Source organism: Sus scrofa, chromosome 2 (genome assembly GCF_054392235.1).
Source record: "Sus scrofa isolate SSC_HxYL_T2T_F1_AM1 chromosome 2, Sscrofa_HxYL_maternal_Yorkshire_Landrace_v2.0, whole genome shotgun sequence".
In the NCBI taxonomy this organism is placed as follows: Eukaryota; Metazoa; Chordata; class Mammalia; order Artiodactyla; family Suidae; genus Sus; species Sus scrofa.
In genome coordinates this window covers 17,728,242-17,750,112 of record NC_139384.1, presented here as the reverse complement: position 1 = coordinate 17,750,112, position 21,871 = coordinate 17,728,242, and the positions used below count along the sequence as shown (strand labels likewise).

The following is a 21,871-nucleotide window of genomic DNA, read 5'->3' as shown; positions in this document are numbered from 1 at the left end:
CTGGCCTTTTACAGAAATAGTTTGCCGACCTCTGATTTAGGGCATTCATTAGGCTTTAGGAGATGTTGAAAACCGCCTGTCACCTCCCATTGCTGTCCTCACCATTCGTGGCTAGGCTTCGCTGATAATCAGTATTTTATGGCTCAACATTCTCTTTTCGTTGCTTGGCTATCATAGGAAAGGGTTGACTTAGTGATGTCACTGGCTTGATACTACCTGCCCCCTGGTGATCTGCCCAGGTGCCATCTTATCAAAGATCATTCTCTTAGGTGGATGGTGTGGTTTTGTCCTGAAAAAAATTTTAAAAAAGGATTTTTTTTTTTTGGTGGTCGTCATATATGAGTTATTGTTAAAAGAGGAAAAGCTGATTGGAGAACAGTTGACGTTTTCTGTGTTGTCTGGATCTTTCAGTGATGCACTTTTTTTTCTTCCTTTTTACAGCCACATCTGCAGCATCTGGAAGTTCCCAGGCTAGGGGTCAAATCAGAGCTGCAGCTGCCGGCCTACACCACAGCCACAGCAATGCCAGATTCAAGGCGAGTCTGCGACCTACACTACAGCTCATGCCAATGCCGGATCCTTAACCCACTGAACAAGGCCAGGGATCGAACCTGCATCCTCATGAATATTAGTCGGGTTTGTTACCACTGAGCTACCACGGGAACTCCCCAGTGATGCACTTTTTAATCTAAGAGAATATTATAGGCAGAAAGTTCTGTATAAGAACTGGTCACCACCCACTGTGATTGTTGAGGCCACCTTGAGACTGTCCTGGCACGTGGGGAGAAGTCAGGCCTGGGGCCTAAGCTGTGATCTCGCTGGCAGCCGGGGAAGTTGGGGTTGGCGGTGGGTGTGCTGGGCGTTCCTTTCTCCTGGGCCAGCTTCAGGATGGCTCAGAACGTATGGCTAGTCTGAGAGTTTCAGCCCTAATTCCTCTCATGACGTAACAGAATCCAAGAGGCTGGCTCGCCATTCTCTGCTGTTCTCGTGTGTGTGTTGACAGAGATACCTCCTGGTTCTGCTTTTCCTTGGTCTTTGTCATGCTAGCTGTCCCCTCCCTGAGCCTCATCCCGTGAACCCTCCTGTCCTAGCTCCTGCTGGCGGTAATAATTGTAATAATAGCCGATATTGCCTGTGTTCCAGTGTATGTCAAGTGTATGTCAAGTGCTTCACATGGATTATACCGTTTAAGACTTGTCATAGCCATCCCAGGAGGTAAATTCTGTTTCTCCCATTTATTTTTTACTTATGAAAATTATCAGACGTACACAGGTAAATCCCAGGTACCCGTCTCTCAGGTTCTGTACTGATCACCCCGGCCCCGCCCTTGCTCAGGTGGGTCATTCATCGTTGTTGCTGAAAGAGGAGGAGGGGTCGGCTCAGGTGCAGGGGGGTGGGACCGGATCCAGATGTCTTCATGTCTGTGCTCTCCCACCTGCTGACGGGGGTTTGCCGCTGTTTATGGAGCAGCCACTATGTGCCCCACCATCCCGCCTCAAGCCTGCCGTGGGGATGGTAACTTCCAGGTGAAAGAGCTTGGGAAGTGAGGTCACTGGCCTCCAGGCTGCCTGCCGTTAAGCGGCGATGCCAGGATCCACATCCAGGGCCGACCCCAGGCCCTGCTGATTTTCTGCCCATCCTGTTCTCTGTCCCCTTGGGTTCCTCGGTGCAGTGGGGGTCCGTGAGGGTGGTGGTTTGGCTTGTGCGAACCTCTGTTTGCAGATCTTGGAAGAGCATAGAATTACTACAGGATGGGCTCTGAGAGGGTGGGAAGAGCTTCTGGGTTTGTTGAAATCACTGCTGGCCCTGGTGGCCTTGGAGATGGAATCCACCCCTTGGCCTTTTGCCCGGAGTTTATAGACGGTGAGAGACCCCTGAGCTTGCTGCGGTCAGTTGAAGGCAGAGCTCACAAAGCTGGCACCTGGGGTCCTGATGTTCAGCTCCTCTGGGAGCAGGGAGTTGGGGGGGGGCAGGAAGGCTGGACTGTGGACACTCCCAGCTAGGTGGGGCTAGGGAAGGGGGGGCTTCTGTGGGAAGCTGGCCTTGAACGTAGCAGGCAAATGGGGCTTGGATACATGGCGGCTCTTAGCTCTTCTTTTCCATCCTCTCAAGTGGAGGTGTAGGAAGGAATTGGTGGGATTTCTGGAGTGGCTGCATTCAGAGTCAAGAGTAGGAAATGAAAGTCTTCAACTGAAAGATTAGAATGCTCTATGCTGGTTTGGCTCCTCTTGGGGGATGGTGGTGGTATGGGGAAGCAGGTCAGGGGATGAGCAGAGAATGTAGGAGCAAGCACAGTTGTCCCTTTTGTACTCGCTGTGTACTTTTATTCACACCTGACATCGGCCAGAGGTCTCCTCCTATGAGAGAAACGGAGAAAGTAAACACTCATTAATGAGTGCAACCCATGAATTTTGCAAGGGGTGCCTCAGCCAGGGGTCAGAAACTCAAATGTTGTCAGGGTGGTTGGGAGCATAAATAAGGGAACGGGCCAAATAATGAAAAGTCACAGTGCCTCTTGGTTTTTTTTTTAATATGCTCACATGTGATAGAGAAAACCAACAGTGTGTGTGCCAGGTTGCTTGGCAACTGCCATTTGTCCTCAGTGTTGAGGTGACTATACCAAGGAGAGATGGTGAACTCCAGTCACCCCTTCAAAGGGGGGAGCTGATACTCAGATCCAACTCATTGCTTCATTGTGACCAGATCTTCTTCTTCTTTTTTTTCCAGAAGCTAAAAATCAGGATTTAAAAAGTGCTGTCTCCTAATTTTTAAAATATTTGCTTAAGCTTTTAAGAAACACCATGGCAAAACATCATGGTTATACCACAAGTATATACAATTTTTGTAGGTCAATTATATCACAATCACGTTGGAAGAAATACAGTGGGGAGAATAGGACAGGGTTCTAATGGAGGTAAATTTAGAAAAACAGCAACAGCGTGGATTATATAAATCATGTCAGAGGCCTAGATTTGGAGGGGGTGGAGCTCCAGTCTTCCCCCCCCCCCCCCCCCCCCCCCGCAGATTTGTCATATGATGAGGAGAAAAGGTTCAGACAGGGGCCTGGGGCCTGGCCACTCTGATCTTCTCAGGAGATGGGGAGAAGCCACCGATTTGTGCTTTAGTCCCAGGGCTGGGTGATCGGGGTCGAATTGCTGAACCACTCTGGGACTTACTTTCTTTCTTCATAAAGTCAAAGGACGTAGGTTGATCACACTGCATTCCTTGAGGTACATTGGGAGGTTCCATACATATTTTCCGTGAGTTTCTTAACCCCTCATCCCACTGCCCGGCCCTGTCCAATGGGGCTGTTTTTGAACTTGTAATGAAAACTCTTACTCAACTATGTGTTCCAGCAAGTTTTGGTACATTGGAGAACATCAGTGTCTTAACTTGGTTATGCATCGATTATATTCAAAATAAGAACAAAGTAACTAAAACTTTAAAATATAGCAAAAAGGTTGCTTTGATCCAAGTGTGCATATACACACATAGACATTTATACAAAATGTATATATGTGAAACACATGAAATGTGGAACTCTGTGCATATAGTTCTTCATAAAATTCTTTTTTGGGGAAAAAAAAAAAAAGAGTTCCGCTGCTAAAAATACCCGTGGAAACTTCTGGCCTGGGATTTCCAAGGCCATCCTCAGCTCTGCATCTCAGAGTTCACAGAGCCTCACCAAAATAGCCCCTCTGGTTACTTTTTCCTCTGTGCATTTGGAAGGGAAATATTCATCATGCTTTCAGCTGCCCCAAGAGGCAAGAGATGAGCCAGCTGGTCCTTGCGGGGTAGTTGTGGCTCATTCCTTCCATCAAAGCCTCACCTGGCTTTTTGGGAGGTACAGAATGATGGGTTACGCTGATCCTTCTCCGCAATCCCTTTCGATGACAGCATCAAGTTCAGAGAGTCAGGTATTTGCCCATGAGGTTGCAAAACACAAGGTGCCCGTTTTCCCTTTGCCTGATGTCTGGGGCCGTAAGTACCATTTGCCATGCTGCCTGTTGGTCTGTGTGTCCCCTACCTGTGGAAATAGATGCTAGGTATTCAGATTACCCCACACTGCTACACCTGGCTTCTGGTATGTTTCCCATAAAGGTGTTTATTGCCTGGCTTCTGGGTTCAGAGGGAACGCCCATCCTGTCTGCCATTTTTGTGATCAATGATTTACCTTTTTAGACCAGTTTTTTAGGGAGCGGTTGGGTCATTTTTACAAAGGAGATAAACGAGAGGAAGAATGATGGCCTCTCAGAACTGAGATCTGCGCAGGCACCGAATCCCATAAAATGCTATTTGGTTTTAAAAATTGCTTGAAGCGGTTCACATTTTGGTTAATTACGTCAGTGGGTAAAAATAACTATTGTCATATGGTGTGTGGGCTTGGTTTTAGAAGGATAAAGCATCTATTGTTACCCATTGTGTTATTCAGTCACTTATTACCCGTTCCTAAAAACCAAATGTGTGTAATAGAAAACCTTAACCTTTGTCACTTGCTAAAATCCAGGCTTTAAAAATAGACCCTCAGACTCCGCTCCTTTGGCGACTGGTGCAGAAGCCTTCTTAATTCATTCAATTTAAATGGGTTGATGGAACCTGTCCCCAAGGCCCATGACAGGCAGGGGTTTAGGATGGGCAGCCTCGGAATTGCCTTTAGGTCCATGGTCTCTGTTGAAATTTGTCCAGGCTGTGAGCCAGTTTACTGCTTCCAGGAGAGGTTACGGTTGAGAGCTTCAGAGTCAGGCCAGTCTGGTCCAGCATCTTAGACTTACTAGCTGTAGGATTCTGGGTCAGGAACGTAACTTTTCCAATTCTTAGTTTCTTCATCTGTAAAGTGGGGATAAACACAGTTCCTGCCTTGCAGGTCCTTGTAAGGCTCAAAGGGGATGATGACTGTAATACCTCTAGAGCAGTGATTGGCCAGTAGTTAAGGGCTCAATCAGTACCCCTACAGGTAGAATCAACCAGCGTTAAGTTCCCACATGGGACCATTCTCAAGCCACCTGTGCCTCTCCCTCCCTGTCCCCCAAACTCACCCTGTGCCTGAGCACCCCCTGCCTCGTCAGCTGGGTGGCTCCTGGCTCCCTCTCTGTGTTGCTCTGTCATAGCCTTTGGTGCTGTCCTTGCCTTTGGCGCTTGGTGAGTCAGAACCACCTTACATGCCCTGGTGGCTTCGGCACCTCGCCCAGGGCAGGCCCACAGGGAAAGGCACTCATGGCTTGGCTCAAAGGGGCTCAGAGCCTGGAGAGCGCCTGGGGCTGGAGTGGTTGCAGAAGGTCATCCGATGAGTGCGGTAGCAGTAGCAGCTTCGGAGATTCCATGAGGCAAGAGGACGGCTGTGAGGCTGGAGATATAGGACCCTTGTTTTGTTAGAGCTCCAGGAGAACTCAGACATGGGGTCTATATTGCACCTGTCCTTCTACCGTATTATACTGGTGAAATGGGTGGCTGGTGAGACCCCAGTCCCAGAGCTCATAAGTGTCAGGGGAGGTGGACCGTAAATTTGCCGATCCCTGCGCTGGGCTGGGCCTACCAGATTCACAGGCTCTGTGGTGCTGGACGTGAGCTCTGTGCTGTGGATCTTCCTTGTGGCCCAGCGGACCTCTGCTCTGCCTCCCAGGGGAGGCTGCCCTCTAGGGTCTACGCCAGTGGGTACCCTGATCTACAGCTTCCCACTTCCAGCCCGGCAGGAAGCCCCAGATGGAGATGGGGAGAGGCAGCCCCTTAGCCTGGTTGGTCCCCTGTCCTGTTCCACTGCCGCTGCCTCTAGGATTCTTGCCCAGCCCCTGCTGGTTTCCTGTAACCCCACCTGCCCCTTGTAAACAGATGCTTTAAACTCTCCCCAGTCACCCTGGTAGAGTCTCGTCTGTTCCTGCAAGGATTCTGATGAATACCAGCATGTTTTAGAAAGAGTAATCTATGGAGTTCCCGTGGTGGTTCAATGGGTTAAGAACCCAACTGGTATCCATGAGGATGTGGGTTTGATCCCAGGCCTTGCTTAGTGGGTTAAGGATCTGGCGTGGCCACAAGATGCAGCTTAGGTTGCAGACACGGCTTGGATCTGGTGTTGCTGTGGCTGTGGTGTAGGCCAGCAGCTGCAGCTCCAATTCTACCCCTAGCCTGGGAACTTCCATATGCCACAGGTGAGGCCCTAAAAAGAAGAAAAAAGAAAAAAAAAAAAAAAGAAGAAGAAGAAAGAGTAATCTAGCAGGTTTCTATTTTAATTTTCCGCTGTGCATTAAAGGGAGAGACTAGAAGAGAGGCAGCCAGGTATGCGGATGAAGGAATAGGGCCTGCTATTCACAAAGGATCTCAATTTAGCTTCTGGCCTTTTATATTCAAATGAGGGATTTTAGATAGAGTCTCAGAGATACTGTGATGGGATGAAACAAAAATACACTGTAGCAGATATAACCCTTTTCTGGCACTTCTTACCTTTTTTTGGTGTGTGTACTGAGAGCTTCAAGACACAAAAATGGAAATGATCTGTCTTTATCAGCCCAAAGGGCTGAGGGTCCTGAGGCCTGGGTGTAGAGTGGCCACAGTCTGGAAGAGGGCGTGCAGGTGCGTTGAACGGGGAAGCATCTTTAGGACGTGACCACTGAATGGACCCACGAAGGGTGAAGGGAGGCGGGAGTCAGAGGTTATTCTGGAGTTGACGGCCTGGGAGACAGCTTTTGATGGGACAGGGGTCACGGAGTTGGAGAGAGGGAAGAGAATATACACAAGTCTGCTTTGGTATCTAATAGGGTTTATGTGGAGAGGAGTTGGGGGGGATTGAGGAGTTTTAGGTAACTGTAGCTAGTGAGATCCCTGAGCCTTAGGTGTCTGGGAGGAAGAATCCACTGATGTAATGACCGAATCGTGCTTTGGCCGGGTTGGGGTGGCCTTGAGGGTTGAAGTCTCAGTTTTGTTTTCTCCGGGCCTGGGGGAGGATCCTTGTGATCAGGACCACAGTTTCAGGCCTGATGGTGGTTCTCCTAAGAGGGGGAGGGAGTGCTTTGGCTCCTTCGCGTAATCGGAGGTGGTTGTGAAACAGGAACATATTCCTGGGCGAGGCGGGTGATGAACAAGGGTGGACCGCTCAACAGTGAGGGTCTGCTCCTTATAAACAAAGAGGGAGGAGTTCCTGCCATGGCTCAGCGGAAGCGAATCTGACTAGCATCCACGAGGACGCAAGTTCGATCCCTGGCCTCGCTAGGTGTTGCCAGCGAACTGTGGTGTAAATCGAAGAGGTGGCTTGGATCTGGCGTGGCTGTGGCCGTGGCGGTGGCCAGCTGCTGCAGCTCTGATCATCCCCTAGCCTGGGAACCTCCATAAGCCATGGATGTGGCCCCAAAAATAAAAAGACAAAAAAGAAAAAGGAAAGAAGAGGGAGAAGGCTGCTGTGCAGTGTTGGGTATTCTTGGGTGTGTAGTTAATGCCAGGCCATCTGGTCGACAAATGGGTGGACCGTTGTCTGTTGTACCTGTGCCGTGGATGTGACCTGGGAGTCCTTGGCTGAACTGAAGACACTATTATATTCTTTTTTTTTTTTTTTTTTCCGTATTGTCTTCCTCCTAAGACAGTGAGCCGAATCTCTCTCCTCAGTGTTTGCTCCTTTTGCCCAGTTATGAGCACCCGCAGAAGCCTTGGGTCACCTGCACGGGCGACTTTGCAGGGAACTAGGGAGAAGGCGGGTGAGCTCTGAGTACTTCATCTGGGTCTGCCTCCCAGGAGAAGAGGCCTTGGGGAATTGTGGCCATAGTGGTTGAGGGCAAGATAGAGGTCAAGGTCTGGGTTGTTGTTGGAACTTCCTCACTGGCTGTGTGTCCTTAGATAAGCCACATGCTGTCTCTGGGCCTGAGTGCCCACCTCTGTATTGTCCAGTTATTTATACACTTTGGAAAATATGAGTTTCCGTTTTCCCATTGAATTTATCAATATGATCTGAGCTTTGGTGTTGTCATCTGTAAAAATGGGATAAAAATACCTTGTAGAGTTGCTGTGACGATTTAAAGGTGATGATGGTAGTAATAGCAGCTAGCCAGATCATTTAATTTCATTTTCACCATAACAAGGCAGACTCTGGTTTATAGATGTAGATACCAAGGGACAGAGAGGTTAAGCTACCTACCCAGAGTCACACAGCCAGTAAACGGTGGCACTGAATGGTTTCCCCCAGGCACTCTGGATCCAGAGCCCACCCAGGCTCTTAAGCAAGATTCCATGACTCTCTGGTCAGACAAGGGCTGTAGAAAGCTCAGCTCAGTGCCTGGCACACAGTAGGTGCTTAGTAAACTTGAGTTCCTTCCTTTTTATTCTCAGAATGCATTTGGAAGTGGAGGGAGGGCTGGTCGAGTTCTTCTGCCCAGCTTGTTTTTTCTCATGTCGGGTTCAGGGTGGTTCATCCCCTTTCTCTGACCTTTCAAAATCCACTTTTCAAAACCTCCCCATTTATTGCCTTCCTCTTCTACTCCCCACCTTCCCCACCCCAACCCCTTCCTTCTGGAGGCTTCTTTGCCCTCTTCCCTCCCAGCGACTGAGCTTCGTAATAAACAGTCACCTACTTACTATTTTTTTTTTAATTGAGGCAAAATTTGCACAACATAAAATTATGCATTTTAAAGTGTACAGTTCAGAGGTATTTAGTGCTTTTACAATATTGTGCAACCACCACCTCTATCTAGTTCCAAACGTTTTTCTTAAATTTAGCTTAATTTTTTAAAGTATCGCTGACTTGCAATGCTGTGCCAGTTTCTGCTGTACAGCAAAGTGACCAGTCTTACGTATATATACGTTCCCTTTCTTATATTATCTTCCATCATGGTCTATCCCAGGAGACTGGATATAGTTCCCTGTGCTGTACAGTAGGACCTCATTGCTTATCCATGCTAAATGTAATAGTTCACATCTGTTAACCCCAAACTCCCAGTTAGTTCCAAACATATTTATGCCCCCAAAGAAAATCCAGTGCCCATTAGCTATCACACTCCCTTCCCCCTCTTCCTTGTCCCTGGCAACCACTGGTCTGCTTTTTGTTTCTATGGATTTCCTCATTCTGGACATTTCAGATAAATGGAATTACAATATATTGTGTGCTTCTGTATCTGCCTTCTTTCATTTAACATAGTGTTTTTAAGGGTCCTCCACACGGTATCAGAATTTCATTCCTTTTCATGGCTGAATAGTATTCCCTCGTAGGTGTATATCACAGTTTGTTTTTCCATTCATCTGCTGATGGACAGTTAGGTTGTATCACCTCTTAGCTATTATGCTTGGTGCTGCTATGACCTCCATCATCGTTTATGCAAACACTGTACCCTGATTCAGCTTGGGTACAGGGGCTGTCACTTCTGGTGTTGCAGCTACTGGGTGGGCTCATTCACAGCCCTCTGATTACAGGGTCTGCTGAGGTCAGGAGGGAGAAGCCTGGGAGCCTGAGTGCCCCTGGCCCTGGACTTGGCCCTGTATCCTTTATCTGGTCTAATTTCTGCCCAGGGGAAGTGGAGAATGGAAAGTGCTGATTTTTTTCCCAACCTGAAACACGTTTCCCTCTTGTGCCTGGGCCGGGGCAAAGTTCATAATAGCTGGGAAATTCTTTAGCCCTGTGACCTCAGGTTGTGTGCTCTGAGCCTCAGTGTTCTCATCTGTCCCATGAGGATAATGGTCCATTTTACAGAGTCGCTGTGAGGATAAAGGGGGGCGAGCCAGTGGAGGGCGCACTTTCTTCCCCACCAGGATTTGGAGCTCCGGGTTAGGGACCGACCGCTTGAGGAAGGGCGCTTGCAGGCAGGGCAATTTCTGTGGAATCCTTCTCAAGTCACAGCCACCAGTGCCTTTGGGGGAACCTCTTAGAAGGGGAAGGAGCTGAGGTTATTCTCGTCCCCATGTTTAGCTGTCACTGCTAAAAATTGTCCCCAACTTCCCTTTTCTGCACTTAGTTCACTTTGGTGCCCAGTGTATGCATCTGCGGAAATTGCTTTTCTCCCATTTCACCCCCAGGACAATTACACTTTGAGCTAACTTTACAAAGATGAGCTTCCTGTTGCTTGCATTCTTTTAAAAAAGTACTTATGAGGTGTTCCCTATGCCCAGGTATCTTGTGGGGTGTTGTTTGCAAGGGTCTTTTTTTCCCCTGTGGTCCCTGGAAGAGTTTGGGGACCTGGCAGAGCTGGACTTGCCTCCTGATTTTACCTCTCACTGACCATCTCTGTCCCCCTGGATGACAGATCACTGATCTTTCACTTCCTTTATCTGTAAAAATGAAGGTTATTGTGAAAATCAGACACCTCGCGTTGTTGTTGTTATGGTGCCAAGCAGTGTTTTTTCTGTTGCAAGTATTAGGTAGTCCAAACAAAAGTAGTTACATCACAGGGGATATTTCATCTCCATAGACAGGAAGTCTGGAGGTAGAAAGAGTCTAGGATTGTTTGCGCTGGCATTACAAGGATCCAGGTGTTTTCCCTCTTTCCTCACATCAGCCATCCTCAGCAGGTGGGTGAGTTCTCCCCTCTTGGTCACAAAGTAGCTGCAGCAGCTCCAAGTATCATGGGCAGATCTGATGACGTCCAGCAAAGTAGGATGGTATTTCTTTCCATGTAATTCCTTCTTCTCACTGAGGAAGCTCTCCCCCAAAAGACCCCTTGTAGACGTCTCTCAGGTCGCCTTGTCCCATGTTTTTGTCTGGGTTCTTTAGATCCTCTGAGTCCTGAGGCAGAGATGAGGGTATTGCCGCTTTATTTGGAAAGTCAGGCTTGGGGAAGTCAAGAGGAGGGAATAGAAGGGGAAGTGAGGCCAGAAAAGAAGTACAGCCGTGTAACTCAGTGTGTTATCACTGGCGACTGTTTCACAAGGAGCCTCCAAGAGATACGTGACACACAGGGCCTTCTTTGGGAAGGTTGACAGAGAAACTGTACCTGGTTTGTCAAGGAGGGTTACTGATCATATCTTTTGAAATTATTATTATTTAAATTTTGGGAGTTCCCATCATGGCGCAGTGGAAACAAATCTGACTGGGAACCATGAGGTTGCAGGTTCAATCCCTGGCCTCGCTCAGTGGGTTAAGGATCCGGCGTTGCCGTGAGCTGTGGTATAGGCCGCAGATGTGGTTCGGATCTGGCGTTGCTGTGGCTCTGATGTAGGCTGGCAGCAACAGCTCCGATTTGACCCCTAGCCTGGGAACCTCTATATGCCACCGGTGTTGCCCGGTAAAGACAAAAGACAAAATAAAATAAAATAAATAAATTTTGTAGTTAAAGTATAGTGGATTTACAGTGTGGTGTCAGTTTCTGCTGTACAGTGAAGTGACCCAGTCATACACATACATTCTTTTTTTCAAGTTCTCTTCCATTATGTTCTATCTCAAGAGATTAAATATGGGTTCCTGTGCTGTATGGTAGGACCTCATGGCTTATCCGTTCTAAATGTAATAGTTTGCATCTATTAACCCCCAATTCCCCATCCATCCCACTCCCTCCTCCCTCCCCCAGGTGACCACAAGTTTCTCCGTGACTCTGAGTCTGTTTCTGTTCTATAGATAGGTTCATTTGTGCCACACTTTATTTATGTATTTGCTTTTTTTTTTTTTTTTTTTTTTTCTAGGGCCGCTCTTGTGCCCTATGGATGTTCCCAGGCTAAGGTTCGAATTGAAGCTATAGCTGCCGGCCTACGCCACAGTCATAGCAACGCAGGATCCGAGCCTTGTCTGTGACCTACATCACAGCTCCTGGCAACACCAGATCCTTAACCCACTGAGCGAGGCCAGGGATTGAACCTGCATCCTCTTGGATACTAGTTGGGTTTGTGACCACTGAGCCACAATGGGAACTCCCTGTGCCACATTGTAGATTCCACGTATAAGTGATATATATATAAATAATATATGGTATAACAATTTAAAAAATAATTTCAATTATTGTTAAACCTTTCTTAAGTCCTAGTACATTTCTCGCCAGTTGCTTTACATTGGAAAGTAGTGTCACTAGTGGTTTAGAGTTCGACTGCTTGGGTTCAAATCCAGGTTGCTGCAGCTCACCAGCACAGCAGGGACCTGTGCCTGCCTTTTAGGGCTGTTTGGAGGATTAAGAGAGTTAATATCTGAAAGCACGGGGAAAAGGGTCTGGCAGCGTCAGTGCTCTGTGCGAAGTGGGCCAAATGCATTGAGAATGTAGAGTCAAAGTGTGATTTTAATCCTTGGAAACTTGCCTTTTTGCCATGACTGTGGCCCCTGAACGCTCACCTGTGGAGCCCCGAGCTCTTTGATATGTTGGCCTGGGTGGCGATCACGAGCCAGTCAATGTTTCTTGGGTCTAAGACTGTGAAGGACATAGGTTGAAAGGCACAGACATTCCTCGCCTTCGTGGGTGCCTTCCTCTGACTTCCCTCGGCGAGCGGTCCCCACCCCAGGGCACCTGCTCTCTGTCCTGCCTCCTCTTTCCCTCTCTCCCCCGCAGCCGTCATGCCTCGGAGGCTGCCTGCTTGAGGTCCAGGGCTTCAGCACAGCACTTGGCACTTGCAGCTACCCCGTGGAGAACTGCTTGTTAAATGAGCCGAGCCGTCGTACTTTCTACCCTGAAGTCCTCATTTGCGGTCATCTTTCATTTCCCTTTCTTTCCTGGAAACAGTTTGAGAGCAGGGCCCAGATTGTTAGTGTTTTAGATGATATTTGGTGGGGTGGATGGAGGACTGAATGGGTTCCAGGTGAGGACACAACACAGAGATGCAGAGGCCAAGAGAGAACACCATTGCAAAGGGTTAGGACGTGTCATCCTGGAGTCACGAGGTTATGTAGTTTAATGTCTTCTAACTCTGCCCCCCCACCATTTTTTTTTTTTTTTTTTTTTTTGCTGCCCTGGGCTGCTGACTGAGCTCCTGACTCCTCCTTTTCCTCCCTCTCTCCTGGGGTCCATCCTGGACCATGTGGTTTGATGCATGGCACAGATTGAGAAGAAGGGGCTGGAGGCAGGAAGGTGAGCTGGAAAAGTTTTGGCCTGAGATGAACAGTGCTTGAGGGTAGAGCGTGGTGGTGGGAAGGGAACGTCTGAGTGAGTTTGAGGGGGAGTAGGAAAGGAGAGTCAACAGGGCTTGTGTCCTCTTCCCCCCGGCTTTCAGGGAGCGGGGAGAGGAAGAGTACTGGTGTCTGGGTCACTAGGAGACGGGGACAGGGGACAGGCGCCTCCTCCTGTCCACCTAACCCATGAGTATGAGTATGGATGTTGTCCTTGTCATCTCCATTTCATACATGCAAAGTGGCAGGATAAGTGGAAGGAATGCTGGGCTGGGCCCCTGGACCAGACCAGCCTTGGTCTTGGCCTTGGCCTTGCTGTGGGACCTGGGGCAAGTCTTTTTCCCTTCTCTGGGCCTTAAGGATTGCCCCTTCTACAAAACGAGAAGCTCATTTTTTCCTTCACGGGCACTTATGGAGAGCCTACTGTGTGCACCAACAGGTTTCTGTTCTCATGGAGTGTACTTTTCAGCTGGAGGAGGTGGATGCTAATTGAGGTGAATGCTGGGAGGAAACACTAGTGATGTGATAGAGAGTGAGTGGGGCTGATTTCCATTGGTGGGTTGGGATAAAGGACTCTGGAAAGAGGTGGCCTTTCAGGCCACGATCTGGCAAGGTGTGGGGGCAGAGTATCTTTGGAGAAGGAAATCGATTAGTAAAGGCTCCAAGGGAGAACCAGCTTTGAGCGCAATGCAAAGGAAGGGGCGTGAGAGGTGATGAGCACAGAGGGGCCACCCAGGCTGTGGTGAAGAGTTTTGCATTTTTATTCTAAGTGTGATGGGAGGTTGGAGGACATTTTTTTCCCCCCACTGGTATCCTTTTTGATTCTTTTCCTCTTTAAAAGGACCATACTTTGAAACAGCCTAGTAACCAAAAAGGCGTGTTTACTAAACAATAGAACGAATGGTCTTGAATTATTTTCGGCTTTTAAAATATGGGGAAATAATTTATGGATCACGATACCTATCTTTGAGGACCCCCCAGGGATCCAGAGATGGCAGATTGAGACATGGTCCACTGTACCCTCTTTAAGTTCCCTCTGGTTCAAACATTTATTCTTCTCAAAGCTGTTTGCCATATGATTAAAAAATTATTACTGCCACCTATTGATAGAAGATGAATTTTTTCACAATGAAAGTCTCAAACTCGGTGGGTTTCTTCTGTCGCTCGTCTGGCTTGACGCCCTCCGTTCTGGACCTGAAGTGCCTCTGGGGAAGGGAGTTGGGGTGATGGTCCTGCTGTTCTTTCTGACCCAGAGAACCTCAACTTGTATTTCACTGTCCTTCTGCCTCAGTGCACAGGGTAGAGACAGGTAGGGGTGTTGACCTAGGAGGCTGCTGGTGTCGGATGTTTCTGTGGGAAAAAACACCTGGTGGCTAACAGCTGTTTTGTTTCTCTACAACCGAGTCAGTCCATTGTTTGTAATTGACCTGCGCTTACACCGAATTCCCCTCTCCAGTGGCCCCACACCCTATCCTTGGCCAGCAGGCCTCTGCTTAATGTACGTCTTAGCACGCCGCCCCAGTTCTTACGTTCTCAACTGCTTTATTTCTGGTTTGCATTTGCCATGTCTGAATGAATCTGCTGACTTCCGTTTTCTTTTTCCGTTTCAGAACCTGTGCGCCGCCGCCGAGGACTGTAAGTACCTCTTCCCACGCCACGCTTGTGTTGTTCGCTACTGCCCCCTGCTGGACGCAGCGACACTAACAGCCATGTGAAAAATCACAGAAAATGCTAACTAACATTGGCTAAAACCTGCTTAGTTTCCAGTTTTTCTATCTTTAAATATATGTTTAATCTTTATTTTATTATATGACCCACAGGAATATCTAATGCAAGGGAAATATCAAATTTTTATTTTTTAGCTTTAAAAAAAATTTTTTTTTTATTAAAGTATAGTTGATTTATAATGTTATGCCAATTTCTGCTGTACAGCGTAGTGACCCAGTCATACATATATATATGTTCTTTTTCTCATACTATCTTCCATCATGTTCAATCCCAAGAGACTGGATATAGTTCCCTGAGCTGTACAGTAGTAAGACCTCATTGCTTATCCGTTCTAGATGTAATAGTTTGCACCTACCAACCTCAAACTCCCCATCCATCCCACTCCCTCCTCTCCCCTGGTTTTTCTTTAGAGGTGTGATGAGGGTGGAAACAGCAAGTGAGAGAAAAAATTCAATCAATTGTGCAGTCCCGACAAATTAAAAATAATTTTTTTCTGTGATTTTCTTCCTTTACATAGGTGGGTGATTAAAAAAAAAAAGGCTGAGTTTTCAAGATTTATATTTATTTCGTGTACTGTTATCCCATAAGTTTCTTTCTTTGTTTCCTTTTTTTCTTTCTTTCTTTTTTTTTTTTTTTTGGTTGCTGCATTGCCCTGTGATTTTTAAAGTGACGTCAGGCGTGTGTATAAGCTTTGGGAAGCCAGATGTAGCCTCTTGCGTGTTTTGCTTCATTGTGAAGGGCTGAGTCTCAGTTGCTAACTAGTGCTGGTCCATTGACATCCTCCTGGATCTATAGTAAAACGAGAAAAATAAGGACAGTGCTGTAACTTTTTTTTTTTTTTTTTTTTGGCTTCACTTTCAGCCTATGGATGTTTCCAGGCCAGGGATTGAATCGAGCAGCAGCTGTGACCCACACTGCAGCTGAGGCAACACCGGAGTCTCACCTTCTGTGCAGGGCTGGGGGTGGAACCTGAGCCTCTGCAGCAACCAGAGCTGCTACTGTTTTGTTTTTTTATAGCCCTACCTGTGGCATGTGGAAATTCCCAGGCTAGGGGTCTAATTGGAGCTGTTTACAACTGCTGGCGGCCTATACCACAGCCACAGCTCATGGTAACACAGGACCCTTAACCCACTGAGCAGGGCCAGGGATCGTTACCTGCTCAGTAATGATGCTCATGATGGGAACTCCTTTTTGGGGGTTGGGGGGGCTTTTTAGGGCCACACTTGTGGCATATGGAGGTTCCCAGGCTAGGGGTCGAATAGGAGCTGTAGCTGCTGGCCTACAACACAGCTCTGCTGAGCCACGACAGAAATTCCCAGAGTTGGATTCTTAACCCACTGTGCTACAGTGGGTATAGTAACTTTAATGAAACTAAATATATTCAGTTGAAAGCACTGTTTATTCTGGGATTTTGTCCTTACTAATTTTTTTTTTCTGCTGCTTTTTGCTTTTTGGGGCTGCACCCGCAGCATATGGAGGTTCCCAAGCTAGGGATCTAATCAGAGCTACAGCTTCTGCCCTACACCACAGCCATAGCAACATCAGATCTGAGCCACGTCTTGACCTACAGCACGCTCACGGCAACGCTGGATCCTTAACCCACTGTGCCAGGCCAGGAATCGAACCGCAACCTCATAGTTCCTAGTTGGATTCGTTTCCACTGCACCAGGACAGGAACTCCATGTCCTTGCTAATTTTTTTTATTATAATTTGTTTTTAAAAGAAATAAAATTAATAGCATTTTGTCATTTTTCATGTAGCTTTTGGGGAAAAAAATAGGTAGCTTTGGTCTGTCCTCAAAATTCAAGAACTATTTTATTTTTCCTGCTTGGTAAAAATTTCCAAGTCTGAACACTCGAGGTAAAATAATTAGAAGGCTCTTGCAGTGCCATACCGAGGGGGCAGACCTTGTTGAAACCTTCTAATAAAGCAAATCTCAGTTAATAGCAGTAATTATGCAAAGCCTGTGCAAACAATGGAAAGAGTTCTACAGTTGCTTTTTTCCCCTTGTTAATCAGTTTGGTAAATAAGCTGCTTGGTTCCTTGTGCAGGCTTGAGTCACTGGTGCAGAAGAAAACATCTATGCGTAGAGGTGATCTCATCAAATGGGGAAGGGGAGCTGAGGAACTATGATGTGTTTTAAAGATTATAGTAAGGTCTGGGGTCTGGCATGTATATGGTGGGCAGTGCCATTTTATTAGCATGCCTTGTGTTTTTCTTTCCTGTTTTCTAGGCTCCCGCTGTGATACGATTGGGTTCAGACCTACAGCCAGTGAGATTCGTTCTATCAAGGCACCAGGAAACTTTTCAGTAATAAATGTAACTGATTCGAGTGGCCAAGTTCAATGGCTTCCCCAAGCAGATGGTGAGACTTCATTTTCAGGGCTGGCTCCTGGGACCACCTATCTTTTCACCTTTACGAATGGCTCCAGTACTTGCTGCCAAGAAATGCAAATAGGTGAGCGAGGCTTTTCTTTTGGGCTGGATTGTGGGTTTTAGAGACTGTTTGTGTCTTCATATCTGCAGTGTATTTATTGACCATCACTTTATCTGAGCTTCAACAGTGAAAAGCAATTACTTCTTGTGTCTCTTGGCTCCCCATCTTTGGCTCTCAGGGTAGCCTGTCTCCTCTGCGAATGCTCTGACGCTGGTCTCTGTCAGCCCTTTGCGCGGTGCCGTGATGGATGGCAGAGCAGTTAAGAGCATGAATGGAGAACTGGAGAGCCAGGTTGGCTTCCTGATTCTATCAGTTTCTCACTGTGTGATCCAGGGCAAGTCATTGGTCCTCTTAGACCTGGGTTTCTTCATCTTTTTTGCAACACACACACACACACACACCCACACACCCACCCACACCAAATCAACCAACCAACCAAACAACAAAACAAAAACTCCATACATATATACACACATTTTTAAAAGGATATTTTAAGATGTACTTTACTGTCTGAACGACTGAAAGTTAAGGGCCTGCTTTTCCAAAATCTTCTTAGGATCCCCGGAGGAACCAACACAGTTCCGTTCTTAACACATTGCTCCTTCTTTCAAATGGCGCCATAGCCTCGTTCGTGAAGTCGTCGTGAAGTGTACGTGAGGCGATGTGTGCACAGCACCTGAGTGCAGTGCCCGGGACTCTGTCAGCCCCCCAAATAGGGCCGCTGCTGTTCTGGCTGCTTCCACCTCCGTGACCATGGTGTTATTGTATCATTTTCTTCCTCACATTATTGTCTTTCATTGCAAATGGCACCAAAGCAATAACCTGCTAAATGCCACTCCGACCCCTGCCCTGATCACTTTATAAAGAGAAAGCTCAAGTCTGGAGGGGCTTCCTGGCATGCAGGTTAATGAGCAGTCTGGACAAGGCACCAGATTCTTCCATGCCTGTCCCCTTTCCTTTTTTCTTGTTTCCTCTCCTGCCTGCACCATCCCCCCCCCTTTTTAAATTTTTTTGGCCTGCCATAGCTTATGGAGTGACCGGGCCAGGGATCAGCTCTAAGCCACACTTGTGACCTATGCTGCAGCTGCATCAATGCCGGATCCCACTGTGCCGGGCCAGGGGTCCAGCCTGCACCCTAGTGCTGCAGAGATGCCGAGGATCCTATTGCGCCACAGCGGGAACCCCCTCTCTCCTGCCTTTCTTCCTTGATTGGGTAAATGTTTCCATCTCTCAGGTTCCAGTGAAGCACACTCTCCATGCAGTCATTGGAAGGCCATGTGCATGCCGAGGTGGTGTTACCTGCACCACCTTAATCCTTTAGGGATCAGCTACCGGAATTGAGAAGAAGGGCCTCATTGCCTGTGCTTACTCTTCTGTTCCTAGTGGTTCCTCCTCCATCGTGACTGTACTTAGGGTGCATCCCTTTTGAAGTTTTAGTTACTGTTAATAACCACCAGTGGCTTCCACTGTGTTCAGATCCTGTACCTCTCCAGTTCGACGGCTGATGAAGTGGGGTTCAGAGCTGGGAGATGACGTTGAGCAAAATCCCATGCTAGTGACCAGCAGGATCGGACTCTGAGCCCTGATGTTTGACAGTCCAAATCCAATGACTTTGGATCACGGTGCCTTCATAATAATCCTTTGTGTTTAATAGAGTGTTTTAGAACTGTCGGCAGAGGCATCCAAGACTGAGGGCTTTTAAGGGACAAGCTTCAGATCACACAGCTAAGGGGCAGAGTAGGTCCTTACACCTGGATTACATGTGGATTCCAAGACCAGCCCCCTTCTCTCTATGCTCCTCTGTCCAGTGCTGTCTTTATGCATGTGGAGCTTCCTCCTGACATCAGCCACGAAGTTATCCCGTGCTTCTGCTCTGTATTTGCCTTTGCCTCCGCACGTGCGGTGTTTTCTGAGAATCAGGAGATAGACTGATTGGGCATCGCAGGTCTCCTTTGTGTCGGCTTCTGAACAGATTTAACTCCATGTTCTACTCACCGCCAACACGGCAACCTCTATCATTTTTATCATTGTTTTATAGCCTTCTTTTCACCAACACACATGCGTACACGTGTATGTGGGAATCCAAATGTGTTTTGTGGGAGGGAAGTCCAGGAGGCAAATAAAGAGAAACGAAATTCTGTGATGGCAAGATTCACTTCTGGAAAGTAGACATATGGAGCAGTCCTTTTTGAAATATAATATTTTCTTTCTTTCCTTTTTTTTCTTTTTTTGGGAAACGATATTAAAATAGAACCCAGTCCTACGAAAGCTGTTACCATCAGGCCAACCAGTGTGGCCCTAACTTGGAAAAATGACCCAACAGCTTCCAATTACACAGACAAAGGAGAGAGTGAGATGGTAGCTGGACAGAGGGGTCTTGCAAATCAAACAAGTGGTAACAGCACAGATTCAAGTCCAGGAAGCAATGGGACCTCAGGAAATCCCACAGCAGGTAAGATGAATAGCTTCAAGGAATGACTGAGAACCATCCTTCTTGTCCTGTATCCTAGAGCCTTGTCCATTCAATTGCCTGTTGGAAAGGCGTTGATTTTCTCGAACTGTGGAAGAGTTGTATTCTGAATTGTTTCCAGCCCAGAAGTGCGGGTGGTAGGATCATTCAGCAGTAAGGTCCTATGTATGTTAGGGTATTTTAACTACTTCCAACTGTTTGGTTCTAAAAATCTTTCATTATTGGGAGTTCCCTCATGGCTCAGTGGGTGAAGAAGCCAGTGCTGTCATGGCTGTGGCTCTGGTTATAGCTGTGGCATGGGTTCAATCCCTGATCCAGGAATTTCTGCATGCTGCGAGTGCAGCCAAAAAAAATGCTTTTCTGCTAAGATTTGGGAACAGAGACGCTGTTAGAAATATGTCTTGATGGTGTCAGTAATTACTAGGCTTCTTTGAAGCTCCCCAGGAAAGTTGATGCTGTGATTATATTCCCAGGAGCTTCTGTTGGGCATGAAAGTTTGATATATTTTGTAGGGGAGTATGTGTTTCAAATGAAATAAGAGCCCAGTGGCATTTGGTTAAGCTTAGATTGTTAGCTTAGATGTCAGTATCCTGAGCCACCTGTTATAGCTGCAAATTTAGCTTTTTTTTTTTTTTTAAGCTGAAAAGAACCAAAAATATAAAAAAGAGATGAGAAGCTCTTTAAGCTGAGAAGAACAAAAGATTTTTTAAAAAGAGTTCCTGTGTTGGTTTTCTGATCTAGGAGTATGATCTTATTGGCTAGTAAAGGCTGTAGAAACCTGACCTCTTGAGCCCATGGCTTGAAGCGACCACCTGGCCCAGCGCCTTAGGCACATGAAACAACCAGTGCTAAGGCAGTGATAGGAAAAAGCAGTGAGGGAGAGTTGATTGGAAGTCTCCTGAAAATTCCTCTTGGGATTGGAATACAGGAGTGACATGTCTTGGTACTTATGAAATACTATTTGTAATATCCTGAATTGAGACCTTTAGATGTAGCAAATGACCACTTTATTTGATGCTTTGTTCCTTTGTCTGAAACATATTAAATGTTGCTGTTTGAAAGGGCAGTTTAGGGAGTTCCCATTGTAGCTCAGCAGTAGCAAACTCGACTGGTATTTGTGAGGACATGGCGGGTTCGATCCCTGACCCTGCTCAGTGGGTTAAGGATCTGGCGTTGCCTTGAGTAGTACTATAGGCTAGCAGCTGCGGTGTAGGTCAGAGACGTGGCTCAGATCTGCTTCGCTGTGGCGGTGGTTCAGCCTGGCATCTGCAGCTCTGATTCGTCCTGGGAACTTCCATATGCCACTGGTGCGGCTCTTAAAAAAACCAAAACAAAACAAAATAATGCCATTTGCAGCAACATGGATGGAACTAGAGACTCTCATACTAAGTGAAGTAAGTCAGAAAGAGAAAGACAAATGCCATGTGATATCACTTATATCTGGAATCTCATATATGGCACAAATGAACCTTCCACAGAAAAGAAACTCATGGACTTGGAGAACAGACTTGTGCTTGCCAAGCGGGATGGGGAGGGAGTGGGATGGACTGGGAATCTGAGGTTAACAGATGCAAACTATTGCCTTTGGAATGGGTAGGCAATGAGATCCTGCTGTATGGCACTGGGAGCTATCTAGTCACTTATGATGGAGCATGATAATGTGACAAAAAGAATATATGTATGTGTGACTGGGTCTCTTTGCTGTGTAGTAGAAAAATGACAGAACACTGTAAACCAGCTATAAGGGAAAAATAAAAATCTTTTTTTTTTCTTTTTGGTCTTTTTGCCATTTCTAGGGCTGCTCCCTCGGCATATGGAGGTTCCCAGGCTAGGGGTTGAATTGGAGCTGTAGCCGCCAGCCTACACCAGAGCCACAGCAACTCGGGATCCGAGCCGCGTCTGCAACCTACACCATAGCTCGCGGCAATGCCAGATCCTTAATTAACCCACTGAGCAATGCCAGGGATCGAACCTGCAACCTCATGGTTCCTAGTTGGATTCGTTAACCACTGAGCCACGACGGGAACTCCAAGTTGATTGGAAGTCTCCTGAAAATTCCTCTTGGGATTGGAATACAGGAGTGACATGTCTTGGTACTTATGAAATTTTTTAAAAATCAACTGAAAAAAAAAAAAAAAAAGAAAGAAAGGGCAGTTTAGAGGAGTGTCAAATCACTGTTGGAGTTAACTGCCCTGAAGAATAGTACGGATCCTCAAACGTTTCACTTTAATGTTTATTCTTTTCTCCT

The 21,871-nt window shown here is 47.0% G+C and overlaps 1 protein-coding gene across 1 annotated transcript in view; it reads left to right on the top strand.

The window, feature by feature from the left end:
* The window catches only part of PTPRJ (protein tyrosine phosphatase receptor type J), a 184,591-nt gene that overhangs the window by 113,638 nt on the left and 49,082 nt on the right, over nucleotides 1–21,871 (top strand). Inside the window, exons 4-6 of the mRNA XM_085011671.1 lie at nucleotides 14,599–14,623; nucleotides 16,950–17,174; nucleotides 19,405–19,605. Coding sequence (XP_084867797.1) covers nucleotides 14,599–14,623; nucleotides 16,950–17,174; nucleotides 19,405–19,605 — 451 coding nt within the window. The remainder of the gene's footprint in view (nucleotides 1–14,598; nucleotides 14,624–16,949; nucleotides 17,175–19,404; nucleotides 19,606–21,871) is intronic.